This window comes from Vigna radiata, chromosome 7 (assembly GCF_000741045.1).
Source record: "Vigna radiata var. radiata cultivar VC1973A chromosome 7, Vradiata_ver6, whole genome shotgun sequence".
NCBI classification, from domain to species: Eukaryota; Viridiplantae; Streptophyta; class Magnoliopsida; order Fabales; family Fabaceae; genus Vigna; species Vigna radiata.
Genome location: NC_028357.1, coordinates 49,634,102 through 49,658,726, shown reverse-complemented (window position 1 = coordinate 49,658,726; position 24,625 = coordinate 49,634,102). Strand labels below are relative to the sequence as shown.

Sequence of the window (24,625 nt, the reverse complement as noted above, 5' to 3'; positions counted from 1 at the left end):
AAAAGGCATCTAACTTTTGAAAATTTAAAAGTCATTTTTAATTTCGAAATTATACAGTTTGAAAATATTTTTCTTAAGAGAAAAAATAGACAGTTCATTCATCCTTTCCACCTCAATCCAAAATCTTCGGGCCACTTGTCACAGTTTTTTAAAATAAAGTTCATGTACACTAATACTTCATACAATATGGATTCATCAGACTTCTTACAAGACTAGCAGTCAGCCAGCATAAATAAATAAAATATGTACAAGGTAATATGAATTTCTCGAATACAATTATGCTAAGACTGTTGAAGACTATTTCAAACTCGAACGACTTTATAGCATAATTGAAACATTTTAGTATTTCTCTCTATCATCATCATCGCTTGTACAACATGCATATTCTCTCCATCTTTTTGATAACCGCAAAGAACAAATAACATGAATATTTTATATGAAGATCATGTGCTTGCTTAGTCTTGGACAACCGATACTAGAGTGAGTAAACACGTATGTTAGATCAAGTTTACAAATCCCGAGCTTCGTGAAAGAACCATAGTCATCAACTTGAAAGCATAGAATACTTAAAGCAGCATATAAGATGTCTGTCTTCCAACCTAATCTGCCTACTTGACGTAAGTTTCTGAATTCAGTGAGTTGGAAACTTGGAATGATCTTATGGCAATTCCTCCAAGTTATCAATAAATTGCATGTGACTCAAGGTTTGTACAAAAAGGAACCTTCATAGTATTATTGAGTACGTTGTTCCAAAAATATCATGACGAGTAACGGTCATCATCATCCAATCCCATGTTCTCCAAAGTGAGGGGCATAGCTGTTAAGACCAAGACCAGGGCCAAGTTGCGAAAATACGGAGTCAACAAAATTTATTCACTAAGCCTAAAATTCATTTATAAAGTTCAAACAAGTATAGTGCACACCAACATCAAAGAGAAGATATCATGTCAGAACCGCAACTGAGATATTTCATGAAAAACTCGCAATCGTGTAAAGGAGGAATTTTTTATGACTCGCTAAGAAGTATACGTGCATAATATGGATCAAATACTGCAATGTACGTTTGACAGCAGCAACAAAACAAGATTTTAAAGGTTGAAAAATAGTTAGTTTCCAAATGCCCAAAATATGGTCATAAACGATTGAAAAAAACAAGATAATAACCAAAGATGCTGCTGCTGTTTATTATTTAACGGGATAGAACTGTGCTTGTAAGCAGATAAAAGTAAGGAAGGGAAATACTCCGAGAAATCTCCGATTTAGAATAAGATAATTCATATTTAGAATGTAGGACTATGACTTAGTTTGTTGAGCTAGTAAGACGAATAAAACAGCATATTAAAAAGCAAAAAGCCAGATATAGTAACACCAAATACTAATTCTTAATCTTCTACCAGAACTTGACATACCTTCATCTTCATTTTGACTAGTGAAGAATGGGGTGAGGTAGTTTTTATCTAATGCGGTAAAAGATGCAGCACTACAACAGAAAAGCAAAGAAAAATCAAAATTAGAAATTTCAGAAATGTAGACATACATTTAGAATATCTTCAATTTCAGAGCACGGATTGTACCTTCTTTGAAATTCTTGTAGCCTCATCTTGATTTTGTTCCCTGATGATATTTCTTCCTCTTCGGGAGAAAGATAGCCGTTGGTTCCCTCAAAATTCTTGTGGATGAACCAAAGATGTTAGTTGAAAGATAATAAAAATAAACAAGTAGATTCATTATAATTATCATATCCTTTGGCAGAATAAAATGCATAGTCCCAGTTGAAATATTTAATTTAGAAGTTAACATAAAATTCCACAACAAAGTTCATAAATAATGTAATTTCTTTGAATTTAAATTACATTTTGAGTTTTACATAGCTTGTATCTAACACTTAAGCTTGGTTCCAGATCATAGTGTACAACTGCATAGGTCCAAAATATTTAATTTTGTTGAAGTCGACATTGACTAAAGATATAACTAAATTAAAAGACATAACTAAATTAAAAGACATAAATAGACGCAAACCTCACTTACAAATTGAGTTTAGATCCAAGAGATTTGTTTTCCCTAATGGAATGACTCATAACTTCAATTTTATATCCCATTTAAGAGCATAATCAAAACACAAGTCAATTTTCATGCTTCCGTTACTTTCAGCAACAAATATATAGTCTAGTTACATACACAAGATTTAAATAAAATCTTTTGATAAAAAAGAAACGATTATTTTCCCTAGAAAATCCATCTCAAACTTGTGTAAAGTATTTTTCAATTTAGGCAGTCCCGCAACCACATCTCACTCCGCAGAAGTCGGGTATGCGCTTCTTGCTATATTCCACAGGGAAAAAGCAATTACATGGAAACAACAATGACGAGATGGTTATACTGTTTGATAAGCAAAAGAACCTCATCTAGAAAAAACTTACCGTTCTGGTAACTGAAGCCAAAGGACTCTCGATGATAGGACTGTCACTACCTACAACCTGTAAAGCTTCCAGCATGGTGCCTGTTGAACCACCAATCAGTAATACCTGAAATAAAGTAACCAAACCTTATTGTGAATAACTACCCAGGTATAGGGACTGTGAAAAGGTGGTGAAAAGAATAGGTAGCTGCTAGTAACATAAAGAAGAAAAAAAAATGTGGACCAAACTTCCGTGTTGGTTTCCAGAAGTTCCAATCAAGTTGTCCAATTCACCATAGAACTAGTACATTTTTTGACAGATGATGAGGCACAGTATTCTCCATTGAAAATGTCAAAATTTCTGTCTTTCCCACTCTGAGATTCTTGAATGGTCTATTTATCTTTACATATTAGTAAGCTGACAGTGTTTCCTTAACATTGGATTCAGATTTTGCACATTTTTATCAAGATTCGTCCAGAAAATTCAAGAATGTGCTATCTTAATACTTTTTTTTTTTAAATAAACTTTAAGTTTACTACTCAGATTCCTTGATGTTTTATCCCTACAATTTCTTTTCATGTTTTATTATAATACAATCCTCAAGTTTTTTGATGCCTTCCTGCTCTATAGGTTGATTTCCTTCTCAGCCTTCTTTGCCCCTCTTGCATCTGAAGATGGAGCTAATAATAGTCCAACTGCTAAGATTGCCTTTTCATGGGACATCCTACATCAGCCAATCAAATTGTATGTTGAGTGGAGAAACCCAAATTAGTTGGTTACAGTCAAATTATGAAGCATTTGTGAGAATTTCCCCCCAAGCCTAGACAAAACCACATTTGCACAATAAAAGTGCTAGTGAAACACCCTTTATAACCACTCTTTTTTTGAGTCTCATTTCTTAATTAATAAGTTTCACTCATGATTTTGTAATTTTTAATATATTTCAGGTAGAAATAAAGTGTTAGAGAGTGTGCAAGCAACTACACTCCTCTTTGAACAATAGAAAGGTAGGATAGACTATTGTACCAAATGATTTTAGTTGGAATAACAATTTCTTGTATCTAGCATGGCAATGAATATCTATGGAGGTAAGAAAGAAAAGAAACACGCAATGACGATTTAAAAAAAGGATAAAAATGACATACCATGCTTTACATAAAGTTTTCTTTTTTTCAAATAGCCTTTTAGATAGGAATATAGATATGGAATGTCAGAAACAGAATAAAGCGTGAAAATAAGATTCAAAAGAGTGAAATAGCAAAGGACCTTACTCTGCTTCCACATGCATTTATTTTTAACGTAATGACTAATGATTAGATTAAAATATTTGATGACAAGCATGAGAAAGCCTACCGTCAAAACAACTATTGCAGTAGTTGCAGTTAAGATGATCTGTCCATGTCCATCTGGCAGATCATGAATTGATTGCAGAGCAAGGGCAAAAGCCATTGCCCCTCGAAGTCCTGTACATGTTCATAAAGTACAAAACTCAACACAAAAGGACAGGGCACTAAAGAACACACCAAAATCAGGTAGTCTGTTTTATTGACAGAACTAATAAAGCTTTCCAGATTATAGTCAAGGATTTGCAAAATTCTGAAACCTTACCACTATACCAAAGTGCTTTCTGATGTTTTCGTGGAATTTGTCGACCGGCAGGTCTGAACAAGTTGACCAAATAAGCACATGAGAACACATTGGCTGCCCTGCACAAAGTGATCAAACAGTGTACTTAAATTTTCGTGGAGAAATATGAAAGCTAAGCACAGAGGTGTCAAAGTGCATGCATGTCTTTATAGTTTACCAAACTAGCTAAAAGCCTGACAAGCTCATATGTCACTCAATAACTCGTGACGATAGAAATTACAGCATAATACCTTGCAATTCCAATGAATATCTGAAGTGGTTACCAAGCAAGTTGAGGAGGAGGACAAATATGAAACATCAAGCTAGTACAGATCACAAAAATTGAAATTTATAGGATTAAAGAAAGGATACAATGGAAAAGAATATAAATCCAACATGCGACCAACTATGTTTCTCCATAGCAATATCAAAGCCCATGTAGATAAATCTGTAGATCATTAGATAAAATGATTCACGTGCATCCTTTAGAGGTAATGTTGAACTAGAAGGGAAAATCTGCCATTAAATCCTCCTTACACAAATGTCTCAGCTAATGATGATATCAACTCAAAAAAAGCAGAGACGAATCTTTGAGAACTACGTGACAAATTTGAATATGTGTAATGCTTCATGACCTAAAATGAACACAAAAGTAGGCATAAGAATGCTTTAAAACACATGAAATGACCAATAAAATTAAAAAAGGATGCAATTACCATTCCTGTGAACAATATTGATACAATACCAGACAGTCCAAGACCTTCAGCAAGCATGTACCTGAGAAAAAAATAATTTGCACCAGCATAAAGAAATTTATAGAAATTTTACAATAAAGTTATGTAGAAATGGTCCAAGGAGTTTTCTTACGAGAAATACGGGAAAAGAACAAAAAGACAGCTCTCCAAGTTCTGAAGACTAAATTGAAGAACAAAAAGATCAGTAATTTCAAGATATGACCTGGTTATATTGAACCAAGAAATGAAACATAAATACTTACTTGTCAATATCCAACCCCGAATATTTAAATAGGTATTGATAGTTAAGGTTTCACTATATTTTGACTTTTAAATCTCCAAAGAGTTACTAAGCTGCATATATATGTATACATGTTTAACATAACCGTTAATTTAAAAGGATATTAGAGCAGATACAAAACCAACTCCAACACCTGCAGAGCCACCAAAAAAATGCCAAATCAGGAATATTGAAAATTAACTATTTTGAATTGGATTCTCTTTCTAATAAAATCATCTTACTTTTTTTTTTTTTTTCATTTCTTTACCAATCCAAACAACCTCTCTTTCTATTAAAGACAAAAATGGAGAGGAATGGGGGCGGTGAAAGATTGACTATACCCATCCTTGTCCCTAAAGAAAAAACTCATATACATTCACATGACCGGTACGGGATGGATATGAAGTTTGTTTCACATCCACATCTTTGTCAAGTAACAAACATACATGTACCCACCCAAATATTTATTAAATATTTTTTTCAAAGAAAAAGTTAAGGAAACAAGATATTATGAAAAATTCAATACCATAAGGACACGCATTTTCTTCTCTTCAATATCAAATAATAACAATAATAAATTATATTTACAAAAATTTCAAAATATAATATACACATTCTCATTCCCTCAGGACGAGTTCAAACGATACTTGCTGAGGTTTATTTGTCATCCCTACCTTTCACTTTAATTCTCTTTCTTTCTTTCCTTCTTCACTCCCTCTCTTTCAATCACCTCATCTAAACAAAGTGTAAGAGATTATTTAACAACCATTGAGTTATTAACCATAGCCATTTGAAATAAAATAAAAAACTCTCATGGTAGCAAGTATAATGAATCAATTTGTTCAAGGATAACTAATAGGGACTTGAGTATTATGGGGTGCTCTCACATCAAGTAGGATGAAATGTTCAATAGAGTATTAAAGTATCTAGTTCTCCTCCCTTGATGGTTAGCTTTTAAGGGTGGGTTCTCCAAGTGATTGGTTACTTACTTCTTGATAAAGAGTTGGTTAATCGGTTCCTTGAAATGCTTTATCCCCCCTAAATAGCTAGCTTTTGAGGATGGGTTCTTTAAGTGTTTGGATACTTATCAATGACCAAGCACCCAGAGCAGCCCAAAGCCCACCAATGTCGTTCAACAAATAAGTTGGCACAATCTTATCCTGCATCACATGTACAGATGTTCAAACCCCAAAATGATCACATAACTGCTAGTAGGAAACAAGGTGTATGAAGATACAAATCAATCCTTATCACGGCGATTTGCATGATCATGACCAGGGTGATAAATGTGGTATGTATGGGGGAGGAGAAACCCTAACCAAGTATGCATCATTCTCCATTTTCTCACTTTTTGACCTCACTGACTTGAGTATCATAATTCTTGCAGGTGACAACCCACCTTAACTGACTCTTGGAGAAACATAGAAGGACAAGGATAACAACAAAAGTCACCACAAGAAAGATTCAACCATCTCGGGGTTGTGAAGAACACAATCTATTCTACATTAAACAGTCAATACGATCTCCAAAAACAGGAATAATAGTTTCTCATGTCCGTCACACAACGGACATTTCTCGTGTCCTCCACCAATAGTAATATTTTCTATTCTATTCATCAGTAAAGTATTACAACAATCTTCCACAGGTAGATCCAAATCTGTTAGTACCATTATAATTATGTGTGCTTCTGCTAAACAAGACAAACTCCTTTCAACAAGTTGGAGTCTGAATGCTTCATTTGAACAACTGGAATATCAATCTGCATCAATTTCTATCATAAAAATGATGTTCATCTAATTTTGATAGTATATGCGATTTCATTAAGTGGTACAAATAAAAAATACTTTCCGAATCCTCCTTGTACAGATTTAACATGTTTTAATAAATTGACACCAATAGGATTATTTTCACCAAATATAAGGATTTTATGTAACCATTAAAATTGATAAGAAATTTAGTTTCGTTTTAATCTAAATCCCAAGTAGAAGGGGTTAAGTGACACGAAAATTGGGGGGAGTAGGTAGGGAATACGACAGTCGATGAGGATAGTCATCTTTAAAGCCCGTAAACACTGCATAAAGAGAACATCGTGTAAGATTTATAAACCAACCAGCAGACATTGACCCGACAAAAGTCTCTAAAAATCTAACAACGACCATGAAGAAATTTTGTCCAGATGGATGACTTTTAATCACTGTCATTGTCCTGCAAGGTGAATATTTGAGTCAAAATAATGATAGGTTATCTTTTATAAACGTAGAAATTTCCATATACCTGTACAAAGAAATAGCCATCTGCCAGCGTAGATTAGGGGTGAGAAAGGAGAGACATAAACGAGGGAAAAGATCAGCAAGTGGTACCATCCATATTTAAATCACAATTGATTCACTTTCAAGAGTAAAACAGAAAAGTTGTAGTAATAGAAAATTACTGCATCATTCAAAACAGATTCTCCAAAAACCAAGGCATAAAGATTGACGTCTGTGCCAAGCTCCTGCAATCAGGAACAAATCGAATCAGAATGTAAGGTGCATAACATATTATAATACTAAAGTGAAATAGAAAGATAACAGATGATAGGGCAGTCGAATTTAAATTAGGAAAGCCTAAACCTTCACAAGTTAATAAAATGCTAGTGAAAAACATTGGTTAAGGGAGCCGAAGAGCTCTAGAAAGCGGTTACCCAAAATGGTTCTTCCCAACTGACACCATGTTGCATTCAGGAGCAATTGGCATAACCTTAGAAGCGAGAAGACTCGGTACAAGTGTATGTAGCATGTAGTAGAGGTACAAGCAAATAGAAGAAAAACAAAAATTAAAGCAACATGTAAATCACATCACCTGAAATATGGACAAAACAGTAACAGGATCGGTTGCGGATATCAGTGCACCAAACATTAGACACTCAACAAAAGGTAATCTGTACATGAGGTACATCAATCCGCCAACATAACTGTGGACAGAGAAGCAAACCAAGGAAAAGAATCACTGGTATGGAAAAAATGAAAATGCCAAAAAAAAAAAAAAAACTTACACTAAGACACCCGTCACAATGGAAGCCAGAAAGGTGCCGAATATAGCAAACGTGACAATAGCTCCAAAATTAGAGAAAAAAGGTTTCTGCAAAGAACGCAAATTGAAAAGACCAATTTGAAACGAAAGAATGCAACAAGAGTGAAATGACAAGAAAAGAAAAACTTACAGGCGAGAGACTGAAGCCAGACTGAGTAAAGCGAAAGCGCAAGGTCAAGGAAATGAAAGAAATAAGTAATTGTGATGAAATAAAGGAAAAAAGCAAACAAGAACAGCAGAAAAATGCGTGTGGTTAAGGATATAATATTATGGGAGGTAAAAGGAAGAGGAAGAAAAACTCCTCGTGAAAGTTGAACCACGCCCTGTTTGGGAGAGAAAGTGAGGAAGTGAGGTTCCAGAGAAACAGAAAAAGAAATGATAGAATACGAATGGAAATAGAAAGTGAATTGAGACCTGATACTAGTTTGAGTGTGAGAAATGTTAGCGAGTGTACCAACGAGCAAGCCAATGAGAAGAGAAGCGCTGGCTTCGGGAAGAACGTAAATCCTCTTGCGACGAAGGATGTGACCTAACACGAAAGACAGAACCAACATCATTATTTGAAGGAGAATCCCCACTCCCGCCGCCTGCTGCTCTTTGCCGCCGTCGGTCACGTCCATGCCGTCCACCGGAGATATTGGATTGCTACCCTCTGTCATCAGTTCAATCGACCCAATTCCCTTTCGCTCTCTCTACCACGCTCTCTTCTTGTAAACCATTAATTAGATATAAAATAATCGTAATTTATACTTTCTGCAACCCGTTTCAGTTTGGGTTGCCACGTGGAACTCAACGCCTCTGCCATCTGTCCTTTTACACAGAAAGTGCATTTTTGGCTTTATATTAAAACCTATTTTAAATTGTTTATTATATTTCCTCGTATTTAGTCCAAGATCCACGTGTCACTCCATTATTACGTGCACTTCAAAATCTCAGATCACGCGGGCCAACCCACTTTTCTTTAAATAATAAAATAATTATATACAAAATTATGTTTAAATTTTCTACTATGTAATTTTTAAAATTTTAATATTTTGAAAGAATTAAAATATACCTTCTTTGTGGTATTGTTAACTTATTTTATGAATTTAATTTCTTCTAATAAAAAATTATGTAAATAACATTGAACTAAATTATTAAATATTTTACATAGATTATATATATATATATATATATATATATATATATACTTAAAAAATTTTAAAAAGAAATTTTGGAGAGTAAAATCCTTTAGATTCTTAAAAGATCCTTCACTCGCTTCTTAGTCATTTGCTTTTTAAGAATTTGAGAGATTTGAATCAATATTTTTATTAATAGTGAGCCTAAAGATATTTTGGTTATATTTGAATTAAACTCACTTCTCAGTCTACTGAACGTGTTTTGGACTTTGTAAAATTTTAATTATATATTTCATTTTTTTGTCTTTTTATTAAATAAATTTGTTCATTATTGATAAATAATCCAATTATTAATAGAAAATGTTTATATATAAGCAACTACTAAAATTTTTTTAAGCCTTGCTTACATTTATACCAATAAATAAGTGACATTAATATCTCTAAATATACAACGACTTTTTATGTTAATGATTTGATGATATATTAATGATAAATTACACTAACCAAATCTCGTGTTTATAATAATGTGAAAATATATTAAATCAAAATATTATAGAGGTGTGTGGCCAAGATTCTCTACTACATATATACAAGTATGTTTAAATCTTTATTTTACTAAGAACGACAAGTTAAAGTTAGTATATTGATTAGACTAAATATGTTTTTAATTATTACTTGTAAACTTGAATGTAAAGGTAAAATTTGTTATTATTTAAAATTTTAATATATTTTAATTCTTAAATTTAAAAGTAATGAATATAATTTTTTTTAATTAAGTTACATCAATGTTTCTACTTGTTAAATGATGTTATTAATTTATATTTAAGTTGTAACGTCTAAAATAATACAAAGAACTAAAATATTAATCTAAAACATTATTTAAGATATAGTCAATAATATTTCACAAACTTAAATTACCATTATTATATACATTTCTTTGTAAAGTTTGAGAATTATATTAAATTAAAGAAGGAGATGCAAATTGCAATGCAAAATTAGATCTGTAATAGAAGAAAGATGAAAGAAAAAGACAAGGTTGTGGTGCGTTTGCATGGTTGGTGAAATGTGACAAGGAAAGATTTGTAAAAGAAAAGGTAAGGTAGGGGCAAAAAGGAGTTAATTGGTTGATGAGTATGATAGCGTGAGTGGGACGTTTCCATCTTTTTCAGAATCTCACCCAACCCAACCCAACCATAACCATTTCACTTTTGTTCTATTTTGCTCTGTTCTGTTAGTTAATTGCCAGAGCTCAACTCCTTCTCCCAAGGTTCGTTTCGTTGTCTCACTTGTCGCAAAAGCTACTTTCGTATATTTTCTTTGTTTTTTAATTGGGTATTCCTCCAAAATAATTATGTTTCTTTCGTCAATTCACCAATTCACCAATTTCAACTCTTGCGTATATAATATTATCCTTGCCCTATCCGTTGTCGCTTTTCTTTTGCATGCCAATGTTATTCAATCGGTTGTTGGGAGAATTAGAAGCTGGGTTCCGTTTAGTTGCTGCAATTATTTCTAGGTTGTTTTTATATTTTTTCCCGTCACGGTCTCCGAGTAGATACTTCGACACCAGAATGTTTTTTTATTTAATTGATTAATGGATTTTTGCTTAAGAAATTGAGTGGATTCTGGGAAATTTACAAGTTCAAACATAGTGTTTTGGAATTACCTAGCAAGAGGTGCAGTTTCTTAAAGTATATAAAATCGAGGGTTTTATCAAAGACGTGGGATTACTGATATCTCTGATTATTGAAATGCATTATAAACCTTCCAATATTGCTGTCTGCATTTAGTTTTGTTCATCCGTAAGTTTTATCACGGTTGAAGAAAATTTATTCCATCCGTAAGATTAAAATGATTTTAATCATGCAATAACTCCTGTAGTCCATTTTTTTTCCCTGTCTGACTTGGATTTATTCTAACTGAGAGCATCCTATCGGATCTCCGAAACTTTTACATCCTTAATACTGCACCTGCATATAATTATAAGAAAGTTCAACATTTTCTCAGTGTCTTGTATCTCTTTTTGGGTTATTTTACTAAGTTGGCTTTATTGTCATAATATTGGGAATGCTACTTGCCTACAATGATGGTATAGAATCCCTGGTGTCCCTCTTTTTTTATATATTGTTATTTGCTTACTGTTCTTGCGTAATTTGGTTATTTAGTGTAGAATCAGATATGCACTTTGAATTTTGAATCATACACACTCAGTTTGATGCTTATATTCTGATGTTTTTTTTCTGCTGTTATTATAGCCTGCCGGCATCTCAATGATGACACAAGAATCATCAGAGGTGTTGGAAAAACATGCAGGCTCGGGCTCTCATGCGAGGGGGGATAGTGAATATGTTAGACTGGTCATACCTGATGAACCAAGGGCTGTTGAATCTGAAATCTTGCTGCCTCTAGCAGAATCAAGATTAAAGTCTTTCTGGTGGTGGATTAAATCCTTTTTATGGTGTGTTGTCATTGTGATACTTGCTTTTATTCTTATCAGGTGGGGAGTGCCACTCTTTTTTGAAAAGGTATTTCCTCTGTTACAACTATTTTGGTACTACAGTTGCATTTTCTGTTCAGAATGAACCGGTACTGAAGTTATTTGGCTAATATGCATTCGTTGATATTGACTAAATTGTGGCAATCCCGTGTCACCCTCAGTGTTCTTATAATATTTCTAACTGAAATATATTATTGTGGAAATGATATGTTACTTCAATTATTGTTGTGGAAATAGCTCAAACAAACCCACACGACCATTTACCAAACACAAACGAATAACAACTATAATGGAGAAACCCGCAAGAAAAGTTAACGTTAACAAAGAAAAGTAACGAAGAAAGCACATAAAAATTAATGTGGTTCAATTAAAGTGTCAACGAACTTCAATCTACATTCACATTCTGATATTTAATATTAACCGAAGTTACAGCTCGAACTCTCAATTCTCAATTGGTTAAAACAATTTATACAAGGTTTTATTTATATAGAAACAATTGTTACACGTCTAAGCTGTTGGAGAAGACACGTGAAAAGTGCTCCCACATCTGAGCTTGAAACGTCGACAACAAGCCGGACTCTCTAATGACAAATGAAAGAAGTTACAGTTACACGGTCTTCAACATTAGACAATCTAGAAACCTTAATCAAGATTTCACCGAGCCAATCTTGATAGTTATTGCTGCTAATTCCATGCTCTCCTCCAACTTGATTTAAATTATGCTTCACAAACGAACAAGTTACCGTATTTTTGGTAAATGTGTTGAAGGAAATGTCTAGATGAATTGACTTAATGTGCGATCTATGATGGACTCTTTTCCTTCAACATATTTTCTGTTTTCATTTTCACTTCCCAAAAGCGCTGACATTTTAAGGTTACTTCTGAGCATGATATTAAAAAAGAGCATTGTAGTATTGACATCTTTGCTACTCCTAAAAGCAAGTTCAGACTCTATATTTCAGGTCTTGTGGAATGGCATGCATTCCATATGGATGCTTGTAATATTTGACTAAATTAACTTTTTGATTCTTTATCATGTTATTTCTTATATGCAGGTTATTTACCCATTTATGGAATGGGAAGCTACTGCCTTTGGCCGTCCAGTTCTTGCTATGATACTTGTTGCTTCTCTGGCTTTATTCCCAGTATTCTTAATCCCTTCTGGCCCCTCCATGTGGCTGACCGGGATGATTTTTGGTTATGGCCTTGGCTTCGTTATAATAATGGTTGGAACAACCATTGGGATGGTCCTGCCTTACTTAATTGGGCTACCGTTCCGTGACCGCATTCATGTAAGTCATTTTATTTCTTATACGATCAGCAGTCTTCTTAAATTTTGTGCTGGTTTTTCTGACTAGGTTTTTCCTTTTGTTTGTGATTGTTGCCTTTATATTCTCCAGCGATGGTTAAAGAGATGGCCCCGGAATGCTGCAATGATTAAGCTTGCAGGGGAGGGCAACTGGTTTCGTCAATTTCAAGTCGTTGCACTGTTTAGGGTTTCTCCTTTTCCCTATACTATTTTCAATTATGCTGTGGTAGTCACAAATATGAGGTTTTGGCCATACTTATGTGGATCAGTAGCTGGAATGGTACCAGAAGCTTTCATCTATATCTACAGGTTTGTTTTCTTTCTATTTAGGGTCCTTCGTTCCCTAAAGAAAAAGATTAGAAAGGAAGAGGAATTGTAAATATATTGTAATTGCAAAGACACTTGCCATTTCCTCCATTCTTATGTGGTTAGAAGACAAAGTAATGAGTGAAACCTTTTCGAGTTTTTTTTTAGTTCTGTTAGATCTCCAGACAAATACCCTCACTTACACAAACTCTTTTTTCTTACCACAATTACCGGGGTGTTTTTCTTTATAATTCTTAACCCCACATTAACATCTTATTGTTTTTCGTCAGTGGTCGGTTATTAAAGACGTTGGCTGACGCACAGCACCGGAGGCACCACTTGACTACTGTGGAAATCGTATACAACGTTATTTCTTTCATTATTGCAATAATTACAACTATTGCTTTCACTGTTTATGCAAAGAGAACGCTCGATGAACTCAAATTGACAGGGTTGAATGAGGAAGTGCCCTCTGTTTCTGAAAAGGGGTGTTTTGAGATGGAGAAGCTTCCCCTTGAACGGCCTAAACATCCTAGTTGGTCGAAATTTTCGTGACTCGTTTATTAACAAGTTGCTTTTGAATTACATTTATAAATCATAATATTTTTCCCTTTTGTCTTTTTGATTTTCATATGACAACCCCTTTTCTCCCATAGTTCATTTTGGGGTTGTAATATAATAACAATATTTTGAGAACAGGTTAAAGGAGAAAATAGCAAAAGGCCAATAATGATTTATGTAAAGAGTTGAGAAGGACTGATTGAATTGTATTATGCAATACGTCTGAGTTCCAAATTGGAACCATGTATCTTGCAGATGTAAATTTGTGACCTCTCTTGAACTATCCTTTTGTTGTTCTGTTCCGGTGCTGACTGACTGACACTGCATTATAGTCTCAATCACCATCTTATGCTGTCATACAATGTGTAAGTCGTTTATTAAATGCGTGTGAAACAGTGTATCGATGGTTCAGAACCTTGCTATGACACTCCTGTTTTGTCACTGCCAGTAGGGAGATGGGATAGCATAGAAGCTTCAATTGTAGATGTTGATGCCTCTTATCAAGTGTTTAATGGTAATGCCATATTCATCAATTGTATTTCTTTTACATGCATGCATCAATGTAGACATGAGGAACATGTGTCGGATAATGATTTCCACAACTTCCGCATGAAAAGGAAAGGATGTCCCACAGTCCTAGACTAGACATGAGGATCAGTCCCTAGCATATGGCAGCACCTGATTCGATGGAGTACATGAAAGAACATTCAGCGGCTCTAAAATTGGAATATAAAATCGGCACAGCATTCGGTAATGAAATGCGTCTAGGCGCCGCCTCCGGTTTTGATACAATGGTTTTTGTTTTATTTGAATTGGCAAGTGCATGGGCAGGTCTAGAGGAAGAATTGGTCCCAACCTCAAAAGCACTCTCATACACACTTGCTTCGTTGGGAACGAAGCAATTGTTTATACCAACCAATCAATTATTTAAGAATGAAGTGGCATTTTGAGTAAGCACATGTAGAACAAACGAAATTTTGCAAAATTGAAAAAAAAAATGAGTCCTCAAGCTAGTAAAGAAAAATGAAATTGGGTAAGGTAAACTACTCTAAAACATTAGTTCAACGTGTTCCTTACATTATGCTCGTTTTCAAGTTTAAAGAATTCAAGATCTGATACATACATACATACTATGTATATCACAAAAAAAAAAAACAAAAAACAAGACAGTCTCAAGTAACACTATCAATTTTAATGCTAATCTTGAAGGCGAAGATTGTTCTTAGACAAACAAGATTCACTGGGGGCCTAGTTGCACTACTTCCACTTTTCCTTATCTTTAATGTACCTCCATCTTCAAAATCATCCATACATTGAAGTCACATGTGGTACTTGAGGGATAGAGGATGATGAATGACAAAACACCTCATGGTTTCCATGGTGCAGGAGGAGGAGGCGGCGTTGGAAACATTGGGGGAACAGCAGAGAAAAGAGTGTTTTTGTCTATTCCTGAGCTTTTATCACCCGACAACGCCACAAGCGCAGCTACTAAACCTGCATTGCCTGCAAGAGTTGGTTCTGTGTAGTTATAGTTGGTTCGGACATCATGGAACCCGTCGTGCTTGTCAGGACCAGCGACCATAGCTCCAACAATGGTATGTGGGTTTGGCTTCGATGTGTCCCTCCACTTCCATCCTCCTTTACAGTTGTACTTAATTTTATTCTTTGGTACAGAAGCCCCTCTATGGTGAACATGTTTTGGATAATGATTGCCAAAACCTACAATATAGCTCATTTTCCGAGGGTTCTTCCCAAGAATGTAATCAATCTAGAAAATCACCCAGAAAAGAGAAAAGGAAAATAAATTAGCCCAGACACATGATATTAGCTTTCATTACGCACGATTTAAAAGAGTATAATAGCACACCTGGGTCTTCGCAAAATCTCGAAGAACATCAGTTGAAAAGAAATTGGGACCGCAGTACCATCCAGGAGTATCAGCAGCATCGAGATAATCACTGTAAAGGGCAGCTAAAAATGCTGCATTGACAACATATTGGAGAGGCTGAGGCCTACCATGGTTTAATTGAATCAAGCCGCCTGGGGAAGAAGACATCATTATTCTCATTAGAACAATAGTTGGAAAACCTGTTGCGCAGAAAAAAAGGTCGAAATTCGGAGAATTATTTACCCCTTGTTCTATTAAAGCTGGTGAACATTGGCAGGTAGGAACACATGATTATGCCTGTCTGGTTGTGAAATGTCCTTAAAATTTCTTCATACGGATAACCAGGACTCAGGAACAACCTCAATCGACTCAGAAGAACCTAAATACAAGACAGAACATTAAGTTACATCCTTTCCACTCTTCAACATATATCCAGAACTGGAATTCTTAAGAATTCAAAACAAAGCAGCCAATCAAATGGTCCACATGAGGTGTTGAAAGCAAGGGAACCTTCTAAAGTTAAACAAGTAATGAGAATGGCTCAAGTTTTGAGTTGAAAAGCATTGTGAATAAAAACGATAAATTTCTGGAAAATGCCGTAATACTTGAAAGCTATTTGGATAACCTTTTCAACCAGAAGCTATGGCTGTTTGAGAAGAAAATAAATGTAAAAATGAATTGAGCTTTTCCACTAGAATCAACATGCCACCTCCGTTTTTTAGCAAGTTAGATAAGAAAACTAATCTAAAAGATAAAAGTGCATATGAGAAGATTTTGGTGATAGAGCTAATTGATTGGAACTGAGCACAGAAGCTGACAATTGAAACTGACCTTAGGAGGTGTTGAGTCGAAATTGAAGTAATGAGGTCAGAACAAAACAAAAAAAAAATAAAAAATAAAAAGAAACAAAACAGAGTGACGCAGTCACTAAGGTGAGATTGATCGAAACACCAAATAGCTTAATTAGGTCGCAGATAAGTGGAAACACGAAGGGAGAAGACAAAAGGAATTACCTGAGCACCAGTAAGCTTGTTGTCCCAGCTGAGGACACCATAGTCAGGCCCTCCCCAGAAGGCGCCAGCATGTTTGGCAAGGCCGGGAGTGGTAGCCAGCTTCAGGTACGACGAATTCCCAGTGGCAAAGTACATCCAAGCCCCTCCCCAAACAAACTCATCCCAATAGCTAGTCGAATTGTAGAACACAGAAGCCTCGTTACCCTGACTGTACCTCCCTCTCTGCTTCCTCGAAAAGCCATACAGCGTGGTGGCGCCGTGAACCAGCTTCTGCGAATACGCCCTGTTGTCCTTGAAAACAATCGAGGCGGCAGCCAAGGCCGCCGCCATCTCCGCGGCGAGATCGGAGCAGCTACTGCACTCCTTGACGGGGCGGGGGTAATCGATGTCCTCGGGCCTCATCCAGCAGTAGTGGTCGTTAGGAGTGGTGCTCCCATCGGAGGTGTCGCCAGAGCCAACCTGAGCGGCGATGGAATTAATGGTGTCGGCGGTGTGGTTGAAGGTCTTGAGAAAGTAATCGGTTCCCCACTTGATGAGTTCCTTGACGTGAGCCAACTCTCCGGCAGCCTCGTACTTGGCGCTGTACTCTATGACGCTCCAACTGAGCATGGTCATGGCGAAGGCCTTGGGGAAGTGGAATTTGATAGCGTCACCGGCGTCGTAGTAACCGCCTATCAAATCCTTGATCGCACTCGACGTACCTTCAGACTTCTTCCCATCGTCCATGCACGAGTTCCCTCTCCACGAAACGTTGTTATGCCTCGGAAGCTTTCCCGCTACGCACAAAAGAAGGAACCAAATCAAGTAATCAATTAAATTAGAATTACGATAAAGAAATAAAAATGGTGAAATGAGTAGTTACATTTTTGGGCGTTGAAGAAGAGGAGGGCTTTGTGGAGAGCAAGAGTGTAGTTATCGGGAGGAGCGGGCTTGTGGTGGTGGCGTGGGACGGTTTTGACTATGAGAGTGATTAAACCGGCGAGGACAGCGGAGACGGCGAGAGTACCAAGTGTCCAGATAAAGATTTTGCGGCTGACGATGATGCATCCCAGATCTACGTATTTCTTCTTCTTCTTTTTCTGTTCTCCGGCGCCCAGGAGCCAGCTCTGTTGAGTCTCGTCTAATGCCGCGCGGTCCAACTCCTGAAGATTGCGGCTGCGCTCGTCGTCGGTGGCGGAGTCCGTGGCGTGGATCTCCAGCGGTCCTCCCCACGGATCCCTACCGTACATACTCATTTTGGATACCAACCCCTACTGCCCAATCCCTAATCTAACAACGTAATGCAATGTTGTGAATGGTAAAGTAGATTTGCAGTCTGTGTGCTGGAAATGTCGGTTGTGGAGACTGAAGGAAGAGACGACTACTGAGACACGTGATGTGACGCGCCTTACTCTTCTTTTTTTCACATTCCTTTTTATCTCTTTTTTCTTAGCATATTAGATTATTGATGTTCGCGACACCCAGTAGCCAGCTCACTCTTACTAATCCAACGGCTCTCCTTCCACTTTTTTCTTTTCTTTTTCTTCCTTATTATCAACCAACAATTAATAATTATTTTTCAGAAAAATCAACTTAAATAATTTATTCAATTATTTAAATACGACAAAATTAGCAACAGTGGCTACATTATACAAACAGAAACAGAGATGTGTACCACACAACACAAATATAAGGCGACAAATTAATTGATAAACAAAAAAGTTACACAATGAAATGAAAAATAAATTTGTGGAACTCTGAATAAAAATATACAATAAATCAACCTAATAACTAATCAATATTCTAACAATTTTTTTAGTATATGACCTTGTTTAATCTTCTTTCTTAAAATAATAACGCGTTTCTTAAAATTGGATAAGTTGATTCCGCAATGGGCCATTCTGCATCATGGCTTTTGGGCCATCCAACTGCGTCCAATTTGACCGGAAGCATATATTCCATATTTCCAATTTGCCACTACCAAATTATTATTCTCTATGGTTTATTTCCCAATATTAGACGAAGAAAAATAAAAATACATTAAAAATTTGAATTAAAAATAAAAAAAATATAAATTCTTGTTCTTAGAAATTGCCTTTTCTCTTTTCTTATACTTTCTTTCTAATCAAGCACAAAAAAAAAATGAATGGTGCCAAAAAGTTAGAATCTAATACAATAATGCCAATATTAGATAACTAAATATAGACATTTCAGTGGAATAATATAGACATGCTTGTAAAAGGCTTCCAAAGATTATTTTCAAGAGGCATAAACTGCACGTATAACAGTTTTATATTTATTTGATACACTATAATATAAGATGAAATGATAATGGATTTTTGTATTTTTTCAATAAAAAAATAAAAAGTAAAAAAAACAAATTATCATCTCTCTTGGATTTTGTGAATGCATTGAAAATGCGAGGACATGTGGCAAAATCTGAAGGCATTGGTAAAATCAAACGGCTGACAGTGTTTAAAGGAGTGAAGTTGGAAGTAGGAGCAAAACACTAGTCTGGTTGGTGTTTGAAGTTGGCAGCATCAGCAATGGTATGCAATGCCTCTGATGCCTTCATCTGCTACGTTCATGGCTACTCATTGATCATTGTTACATTTGTTTGTAATTAAATAACAGGCAAGCGCAAGTGTTGCTAAAGAAGAAGATAACAAACTGACGCTCTATTCGTATTGGAGGAGCTCTTGTTCCTTCCGAGTCCGAATCGCTCTCAACCTCAAAGGTACTCCAACTTCTTGCCTTTCTCTCTTTCTCACACTCACTCACTCGCCATTGCTTGTTGTTTTCGATTCAGGCCTTAAATACGACTACAAGCCCGTCAATCTGTTGAAGGGAGAACAATATAGCCCCGGTTTGTTTTCTAACCCTAAATTTCCCTAATTCCAAGATATTCATCGATTAACGAAAGAGTTTCCTCTTTTTCAGAGTTTCTCCAGCTCAACCCTGTTGGTTGTGTTCCCGTTCTTGTGGATGGCCACGCTGTTCTTTATGATTCTCTCGCCATTATTTTGGTCTTCTGTCCTTTCTTTCACTTTTCAAAATCCTTAATGTCTCATCTTCGCTGTTAGTTTTCTTTAAATGCCTATCGTATTTTCTGTTCTAATGCGTGCAGTATTTGGAAGATAAGTATCCTCACAATCCTCTGCTCCCTCGTGATATTCCTAAGAGAACAATCAATTTCCAGGTACACTTACATCCCATTCCTCCAAGATGAAACTAACGATAATAATGTGTGCATTCTCTTCTTATGTTTTGATCCGCAGGCTACTAGTGTTGTTTCCTCAACAATACAACCTCTTCATAACTTGAGTTTACTGGTAAGTTATGCGTTCAGTTTTTACATTTGCTGATTTTTTTAATATATTGTTTCCTTATTTATTTTTTTACCAAGAACCCATAGCTGGGTGCTGGATTGCCTATGATATGTTTATTGTTATTTTACTTTTATCTTTGCAGAACTACATTGGGGAGAAAGTTGGTCCTGACGAAAAACTTCAATGGGCACAAAGTGTAATTAGAAGAGGCTTTACAGGTGAGGTTTGATTTGCTTGCTGAAACTGCGTTAAAGATATTAAGAAAGGAAATAGAAGAAAAAAGAGAGCTTTTGAAGTGTCAAGCATTTGTTCGAAGTTAAACAATTTACTCTGAAATACTAGCTTATTTCTCACTATAACATAACAGATAATTCATGAAACAGTTTCATTTTCTGGATTTTAGTTCTATCTCATTTGTCTGAAAGTTAAGAGTCCAGTGTTATATAGCTTATATCTAAACGACTCAAAAAGGGGATGACCCCGTTAATTAAAATTTTCTTCCTATAGAGTGGATCCTACTATCCTAATTGGTGTCTTCTTAAATATTGTAAGTTTTTCATTTATAGGAAGTACATACAGAATTTGACTGCACCAAATTGAAATGACAGTTAATCAGGAGTGGAGTAATTGAGACTCCTGTAGTTAAACACTACAGCTTTTGATAAACAATTTGTTTTTAAATTTGGGCAAAAAAAAAAAGGAAGAGGGAAATCTTTGGTGACAACGTATCCCATCCAATGTTCCAAATTATCCCTAAGTTGGTGTAGTTCATGAGAGTTGGAGCAATTTTTAACCAAATGCATTGCCTGATAGTTGATATTTGTTTGTTACTATCAAAACGTTCAACCATATTTTTTGCATGTGTTTCATTAAATTTTGGAAACTAACTGCTAAGAGAATCGCAGTGTATGTAAATGGTGCTTAATTGTGTAAATGGTTTAAGAAAATATTCACTGTTATCCCCCCGTTATTGTTAAGATATATCCTGTTTATGTTCGTATTTCCAGATTTTGGTTTGTTTTTGTCTTAATCAAATGCTATTTATAAAACCTGTGTTTCAGCACTTGAAAAGCTATTGAAAGACCACACAGGAAGATATGCAACCGGGGATGAAGTTTTCCTGGTATGTTGGTACTTATAGGAGTTTAGTCATTTGAAAATTAATAAATGGAAGAGATAACGTATTTCCAAATAGTAGCCTTAAAATCTTGACATATCAGAAATCCCTGGCACAATGCAATATCTTCACATTGATCCTTTGATAAGAGCTGTCAACATGGGTTACCCGTCTTAGCCACCATGTTTTTGTCACTTGGTAGACCAAATCAATCCAGCTAACTTATAAGTGAGCTTCAGAAAAAGGAGCCCTTCCTAGTCCATCATGGGTTGGCGGATTAAGCAGCCAGCTCACTTAATTTAAAAAAAATAGATTACAACTTTTTAGTTTTGTTGTTTTTCTCTTCAATCCACTTTTTTTTCTAATATGAAATTGGAACTAAATTCCAAATCACTGGAATAACCATGACAAATTAATCATCATATGTTAATATATTGAAAATAACCACGACAAATAAATCATATGTTAATATATATAAAATAGCCATGCCATATTTGTGTGTGTATAAATACCTGCAAATGATACTTCTAAACACCATATTAACAGGCATATGAAACACAAACACTAAATGATAGTTCTAAATAACATCCAAATGAAATCTAAATCATCTCAAAAGTTAATCCAACATATTGATCTTGAAACTTAAGCACAACATACAATTCAAAATCATGAAAGTAAAAATTACAATCTAACATAAAATCATTTATGTCCCCTGCCTTTCTTTGACATTAGAGTTAGAGTCTTGAATGGAGAAATTCCAAACACACTAATATGCTGAAGCATCTTCTTTATCCTTATCTACAATAAAAAGAAATGTTAACTCATAACAATGAAAGATTAAGTACTAAATAATTTGATGGGTGGCGTTGCCGGCAGTAATATGATATGAGCTGGAAGAATAATGTAATTCAGCAACATCAGGCAATGAAGAGTGGAGCGAGGGAGAAAGTAACCCATGAAGTGAGAGATTTTGATTTTGAGAAAAAGAACTGGAGAGAAGGAGAGCTGGAGAAGAGAACGGACCCCTAGGCCATGTATATTTCCCCCATCTCACTCTTTTACTTGTGTTGTGCTGATGTTGGGCCACTTTAGGGTGTTCTTTAATTTTTTTTTTCACATGTTGGTGAGCTGGGTTCTTAGTGGGTTGGGTTTGATTTCAGCTAGTACTAAAATTTGGAATTTTCTTACCCCTTTGACAGTTCTAACTCTGATATGTTGGAGCATAATTACAATGCGATTGAACTCCAAACTCAGTCAATCATCACAACACTTTGAAAATGAACAGGATTAGCTATTTTAAACAAGCACCAAGTTATTATCTTCATTTGGAATATAGATTTTAGCATAATGTTGCTTGCACATCATAATTATTTTTGAGTTACAATCTAACAAGATCCGTTTGCAGGCAGACGTATTTTTAGCACCTCAGTTACATGCAGCATTCAAAAAATTCAATATCCCAATGGTAGTATTCTGTCTTTGGTCTCTTTTTGTTCAGATATGTTTGACAGTAGGATTTCTCAAAAATACATGAATTTCTCACTTTAACAACACATTGGTTGCTAAAATACTTGCAGTCGATTTCACAAAACTAAAACTGGTCCTTGATGCATCTGGAAGATGTGTTAATTGTAGGACTTCAAATTTGGGTAGAACTAGTCAATATATAAGTGTTGAAGGGTTAAAGAAGCTTTTGTAAAAGTGTTAATGAAGCAAAGCAAACCAATGCAAGTCTAATGAATCTTACTTGGCTCAACATGCATGATGGTGATGTAAGGAGGAAGTTACAACCTCTTCGTTAATGATGTGGTTAAATTGATGAACTTGCATAATTTTCTCATTAATTTAGTTAAATTCATGAATTTGCGTAACTTACTCATTAGTGATGTGATTAAGTGAGTTCATGCATCTTTCCACTTTGTTCTACCTTAGAATATTTTATAAACTTGTAAAAGTTTTTTATAAATGTTTACAACCCTCTAGAAAGTTCTAAAATACGTTTCCTTCATTTTTCTAAAAATTACAAATGATGTTATACTTCCTAATTTCTTCTTCAGGTTCCTTCATTCTTCTTTTAGTCATTCTTCCCATGTACTTCTCTTCTATTTCTTTTACTTCTTTTTCTTAGGTCATGTCCCTAATAGTGACTTCTTGAGGTGATTCTCATCCTTCCAAGTTCTCATCTTCTCTTTGAATTGTTTCTTCTTCGTCTACGGTCCCATTTTATTTACATGATATCGATTATAAATTTTAAAATGTAGAACTTTTGTTTTTCTGTAGTTTGCAAATTTTTTTATTGTTTGTTGAATATTTTTATTGTGACAACTTATTTGCTCTTTATCGTCCAAGCAGAACGAGTTCCCTGTTCTGTCAAGATTGCATGAGACATATACTGCGATCCCCGCATTCCAGGAGGCTCTACCAGAGAACCAGCCAGATGCAGTACACTAGTTGAACCAATAATTTGGGATCGGTAATCAATCTCTAACGAACTTTGGAAAACTTTAATAGCCTCCATTTATTATTTGAACCGTATTTTTTAATGTGCCAATATATTAGGCCTAAATAAATACCAGATTTTCAATGTCACCGATTTTTGTGGAGTACCTAATTTATTTATTTTTTTCGATTTGGCTACCTAATAAATTAAACATTTTGATTTAAGTATCTTCTGTAATGTCCATCGGTTTTACTATTCAGGAGTTCATTAGGTTGTAGCGATTCATATGATCTTAGAGTATTGAAGAATGATATACATTAAGTATCTTCTGTCACTTATACTGACATGGCACATTGGTTGTAAGATAAAGATAAGTTGAGCAATTAAAAGAAAATTTAAAAACATTGGAAGGATTAATAAATATTTATTTAGGAACTTGAACTAAAATTTTCTAATTTATTCAAAGTTCAATTTCAAAAATTATTATTAAAGCTTTTATATCATACTAATTTTGAGTGTCCCTTCTTTTATTTGGCTAGCAGTTTTTAATTTTAAACTATTTTTATTTATTGTTCCCAGGAAATTTATATGATATTAATAGGGGAAATTGCAGCAGGGATTTGTCATCCGGTTGAATTTGTTGTTATTAAGGTATAAAAAGATACTCAGTAATAAGGTTTCCACATCCCATGTTTGTATCACACATCCTGTGTAGTTCAAAAGATATTTTGATTTGGATTATATATTTTATGTCTGTAAAGTGTTATAGTATCTTTAGTTCCAAATCTTAATGATCATGTTTTTACGTTAAATCGATATTTCAAAAAAGTTTGAGCTCATGACGATGATGGTTTTTTAACAATGAACCGTAAGTTCTGGAGATGAGGTTCAACATATTATTCAACTCTAACGCAGTCAGAAGTGGATTTATGGGGAACACAAGCTTATGGCATGTGT

At 35.1% G+C, this 24,625-nt stretch overlaps 4 protein-coding genes across 6 annotated transcripts; 2 read left to right on the top strand and 2 right to left on the bottom strand.

Moving 5' to 3' along the window:
* Positions 1-246: 246 nt before the first annotated feature.
* LOC106765846 (sodium/hydrogen exchanger 6) lies at positions 247-8,816 on the bottom strand. The gene is made up of 21 exons (XM_014650605.2): positions 8,526-8,816; positions 8,375-8,434; positions 8,242-8,266; positions 8,074-8,159; positions 7,881-7,992; positions 7,471-7,533; positions 7,314-7,333; positions 7,150-7,244; positions 5,165-5,193; positions 5,023-5,054; positions 4,893-4,940; positions 4,742-4,802; positions 4,563-4,660; positions 4,398-4,473; positions 4,277-4,296; positions 4,008-4,105; positions 3,753-3,862; positions 2,421-2,525; positions 1,575-1,669; positions 1,410-1,480; positions 247-817 (listed from the first exon to the last, which is right to left on the bottom strand). Exons 1-21 carry the CDS (start codon positions 8,768-8,770, stop codon positions 759-761), a joined length of 1,608 nt encoding a protein of 535 aa, XP_014506091.2. The 5' UTR covers positions 8,771-8,816; the 3' UTR covers positions 247-758.
* Positions 8,817-10,220: 1,404 nt separating this feature from the next.
* On the top strand, positions 10,221-15,057 carry LOC106768141. 2 transcript variants are annotated; one of them, XM_014653112.2, is made up of 5 exons: positions 10,221-10,496; positions 11,485-11,754; positions 12,782-13,018; positions 13,127-13,344; positions 13,632-15,057. In XM_014653112.2, the coding sequence occupies exons 2-5, from the start codon at positions 11,500-11,502 to the stop codon at positions 13,894-13,896; spliced, it is 975 nt and encodes a 324-aa protein (XP_014508598.1). In that variant the 5' UTR covers positions 10,221-10,496; positions 11,485-11,499; the 3' UTR covers positions 13,897-15,057. The 2 variants fall into 2 exon arrangements, with proteins under 2 accessions (XP_014508598.1, XP_014508599.1); XM_014653113.2 differs by lacking the exon at positions 10,221-10,496 and adding an exon at positions 10,510-10,745.
* Positions 14,937-18,210, bottom strand: LOC106768139 (endoglucanase 25). The gene is made up of 5 exons (XM_014653108.2): positions 17,666-18,210; positions 16,804-17,579; positions 16,034-16,169; positions 15,770-15,942; positions 14,937-15,670 (listed from the first exon to the last, which is right to left on the bottom strand). The coding sequence occupies exons 1-5, from the start codon at positions 18,036-18,038 to the stop codon at positions 15,269-15,271; spliced, it is 1,860 nt and encodes a 619-aa protein (XP_014508594.1). The 5' UTR covers positions 18,039-18,210; the 3' UTR covers positions 14,937-15,268.
* A 1,013-nt stretch (positions 18,211-19,223) lies between these two features.
* Positions 19,224-24,507, top strand: LOC106768140 (glutathione S-transferase zeta class). Of its 2 annotated transcripts, none has more exons than XR_002668878.1 (11): positions 19,224-19,331; positions 19,417-19,519; positions 19,592-19,648; positions 19,723-19,808; positions 19,910-19,981; positions 20,061-20,114; positions 20,254-20,329; positions 21,173-21,234; positions 22,105-22,262; positions 22,634-22,693; positions 23,581-23,638. XR_002668878.1 is itself a non-coding variant. In XM_014653110.2 (11 exons), exons 1-10 carry the CDS (start codon positions 19,329-19,331, stop codon positions 23,677-23,679), a joined length of 672 nt encoding a protein of 223 aa, XP_014508596.1. In that variant the 5' UTR covers positions 19,224-19,328; the 3' UTR covers positions 23,680-23,701; positions 24,248-24,507. The 2 variants fall into 2 exon arrangements, 1 of the variants encoding a protein (XP_014508596.1); XM_014653110.2 differs by lacking the exon at positions 22,105-22,262 and adding an exon at positions 24,248-24,507 and having other exon boundaries at positions 23,581-23,701.
* Positions 24,508-24,625: the final 118 nt, after the last annotated feature.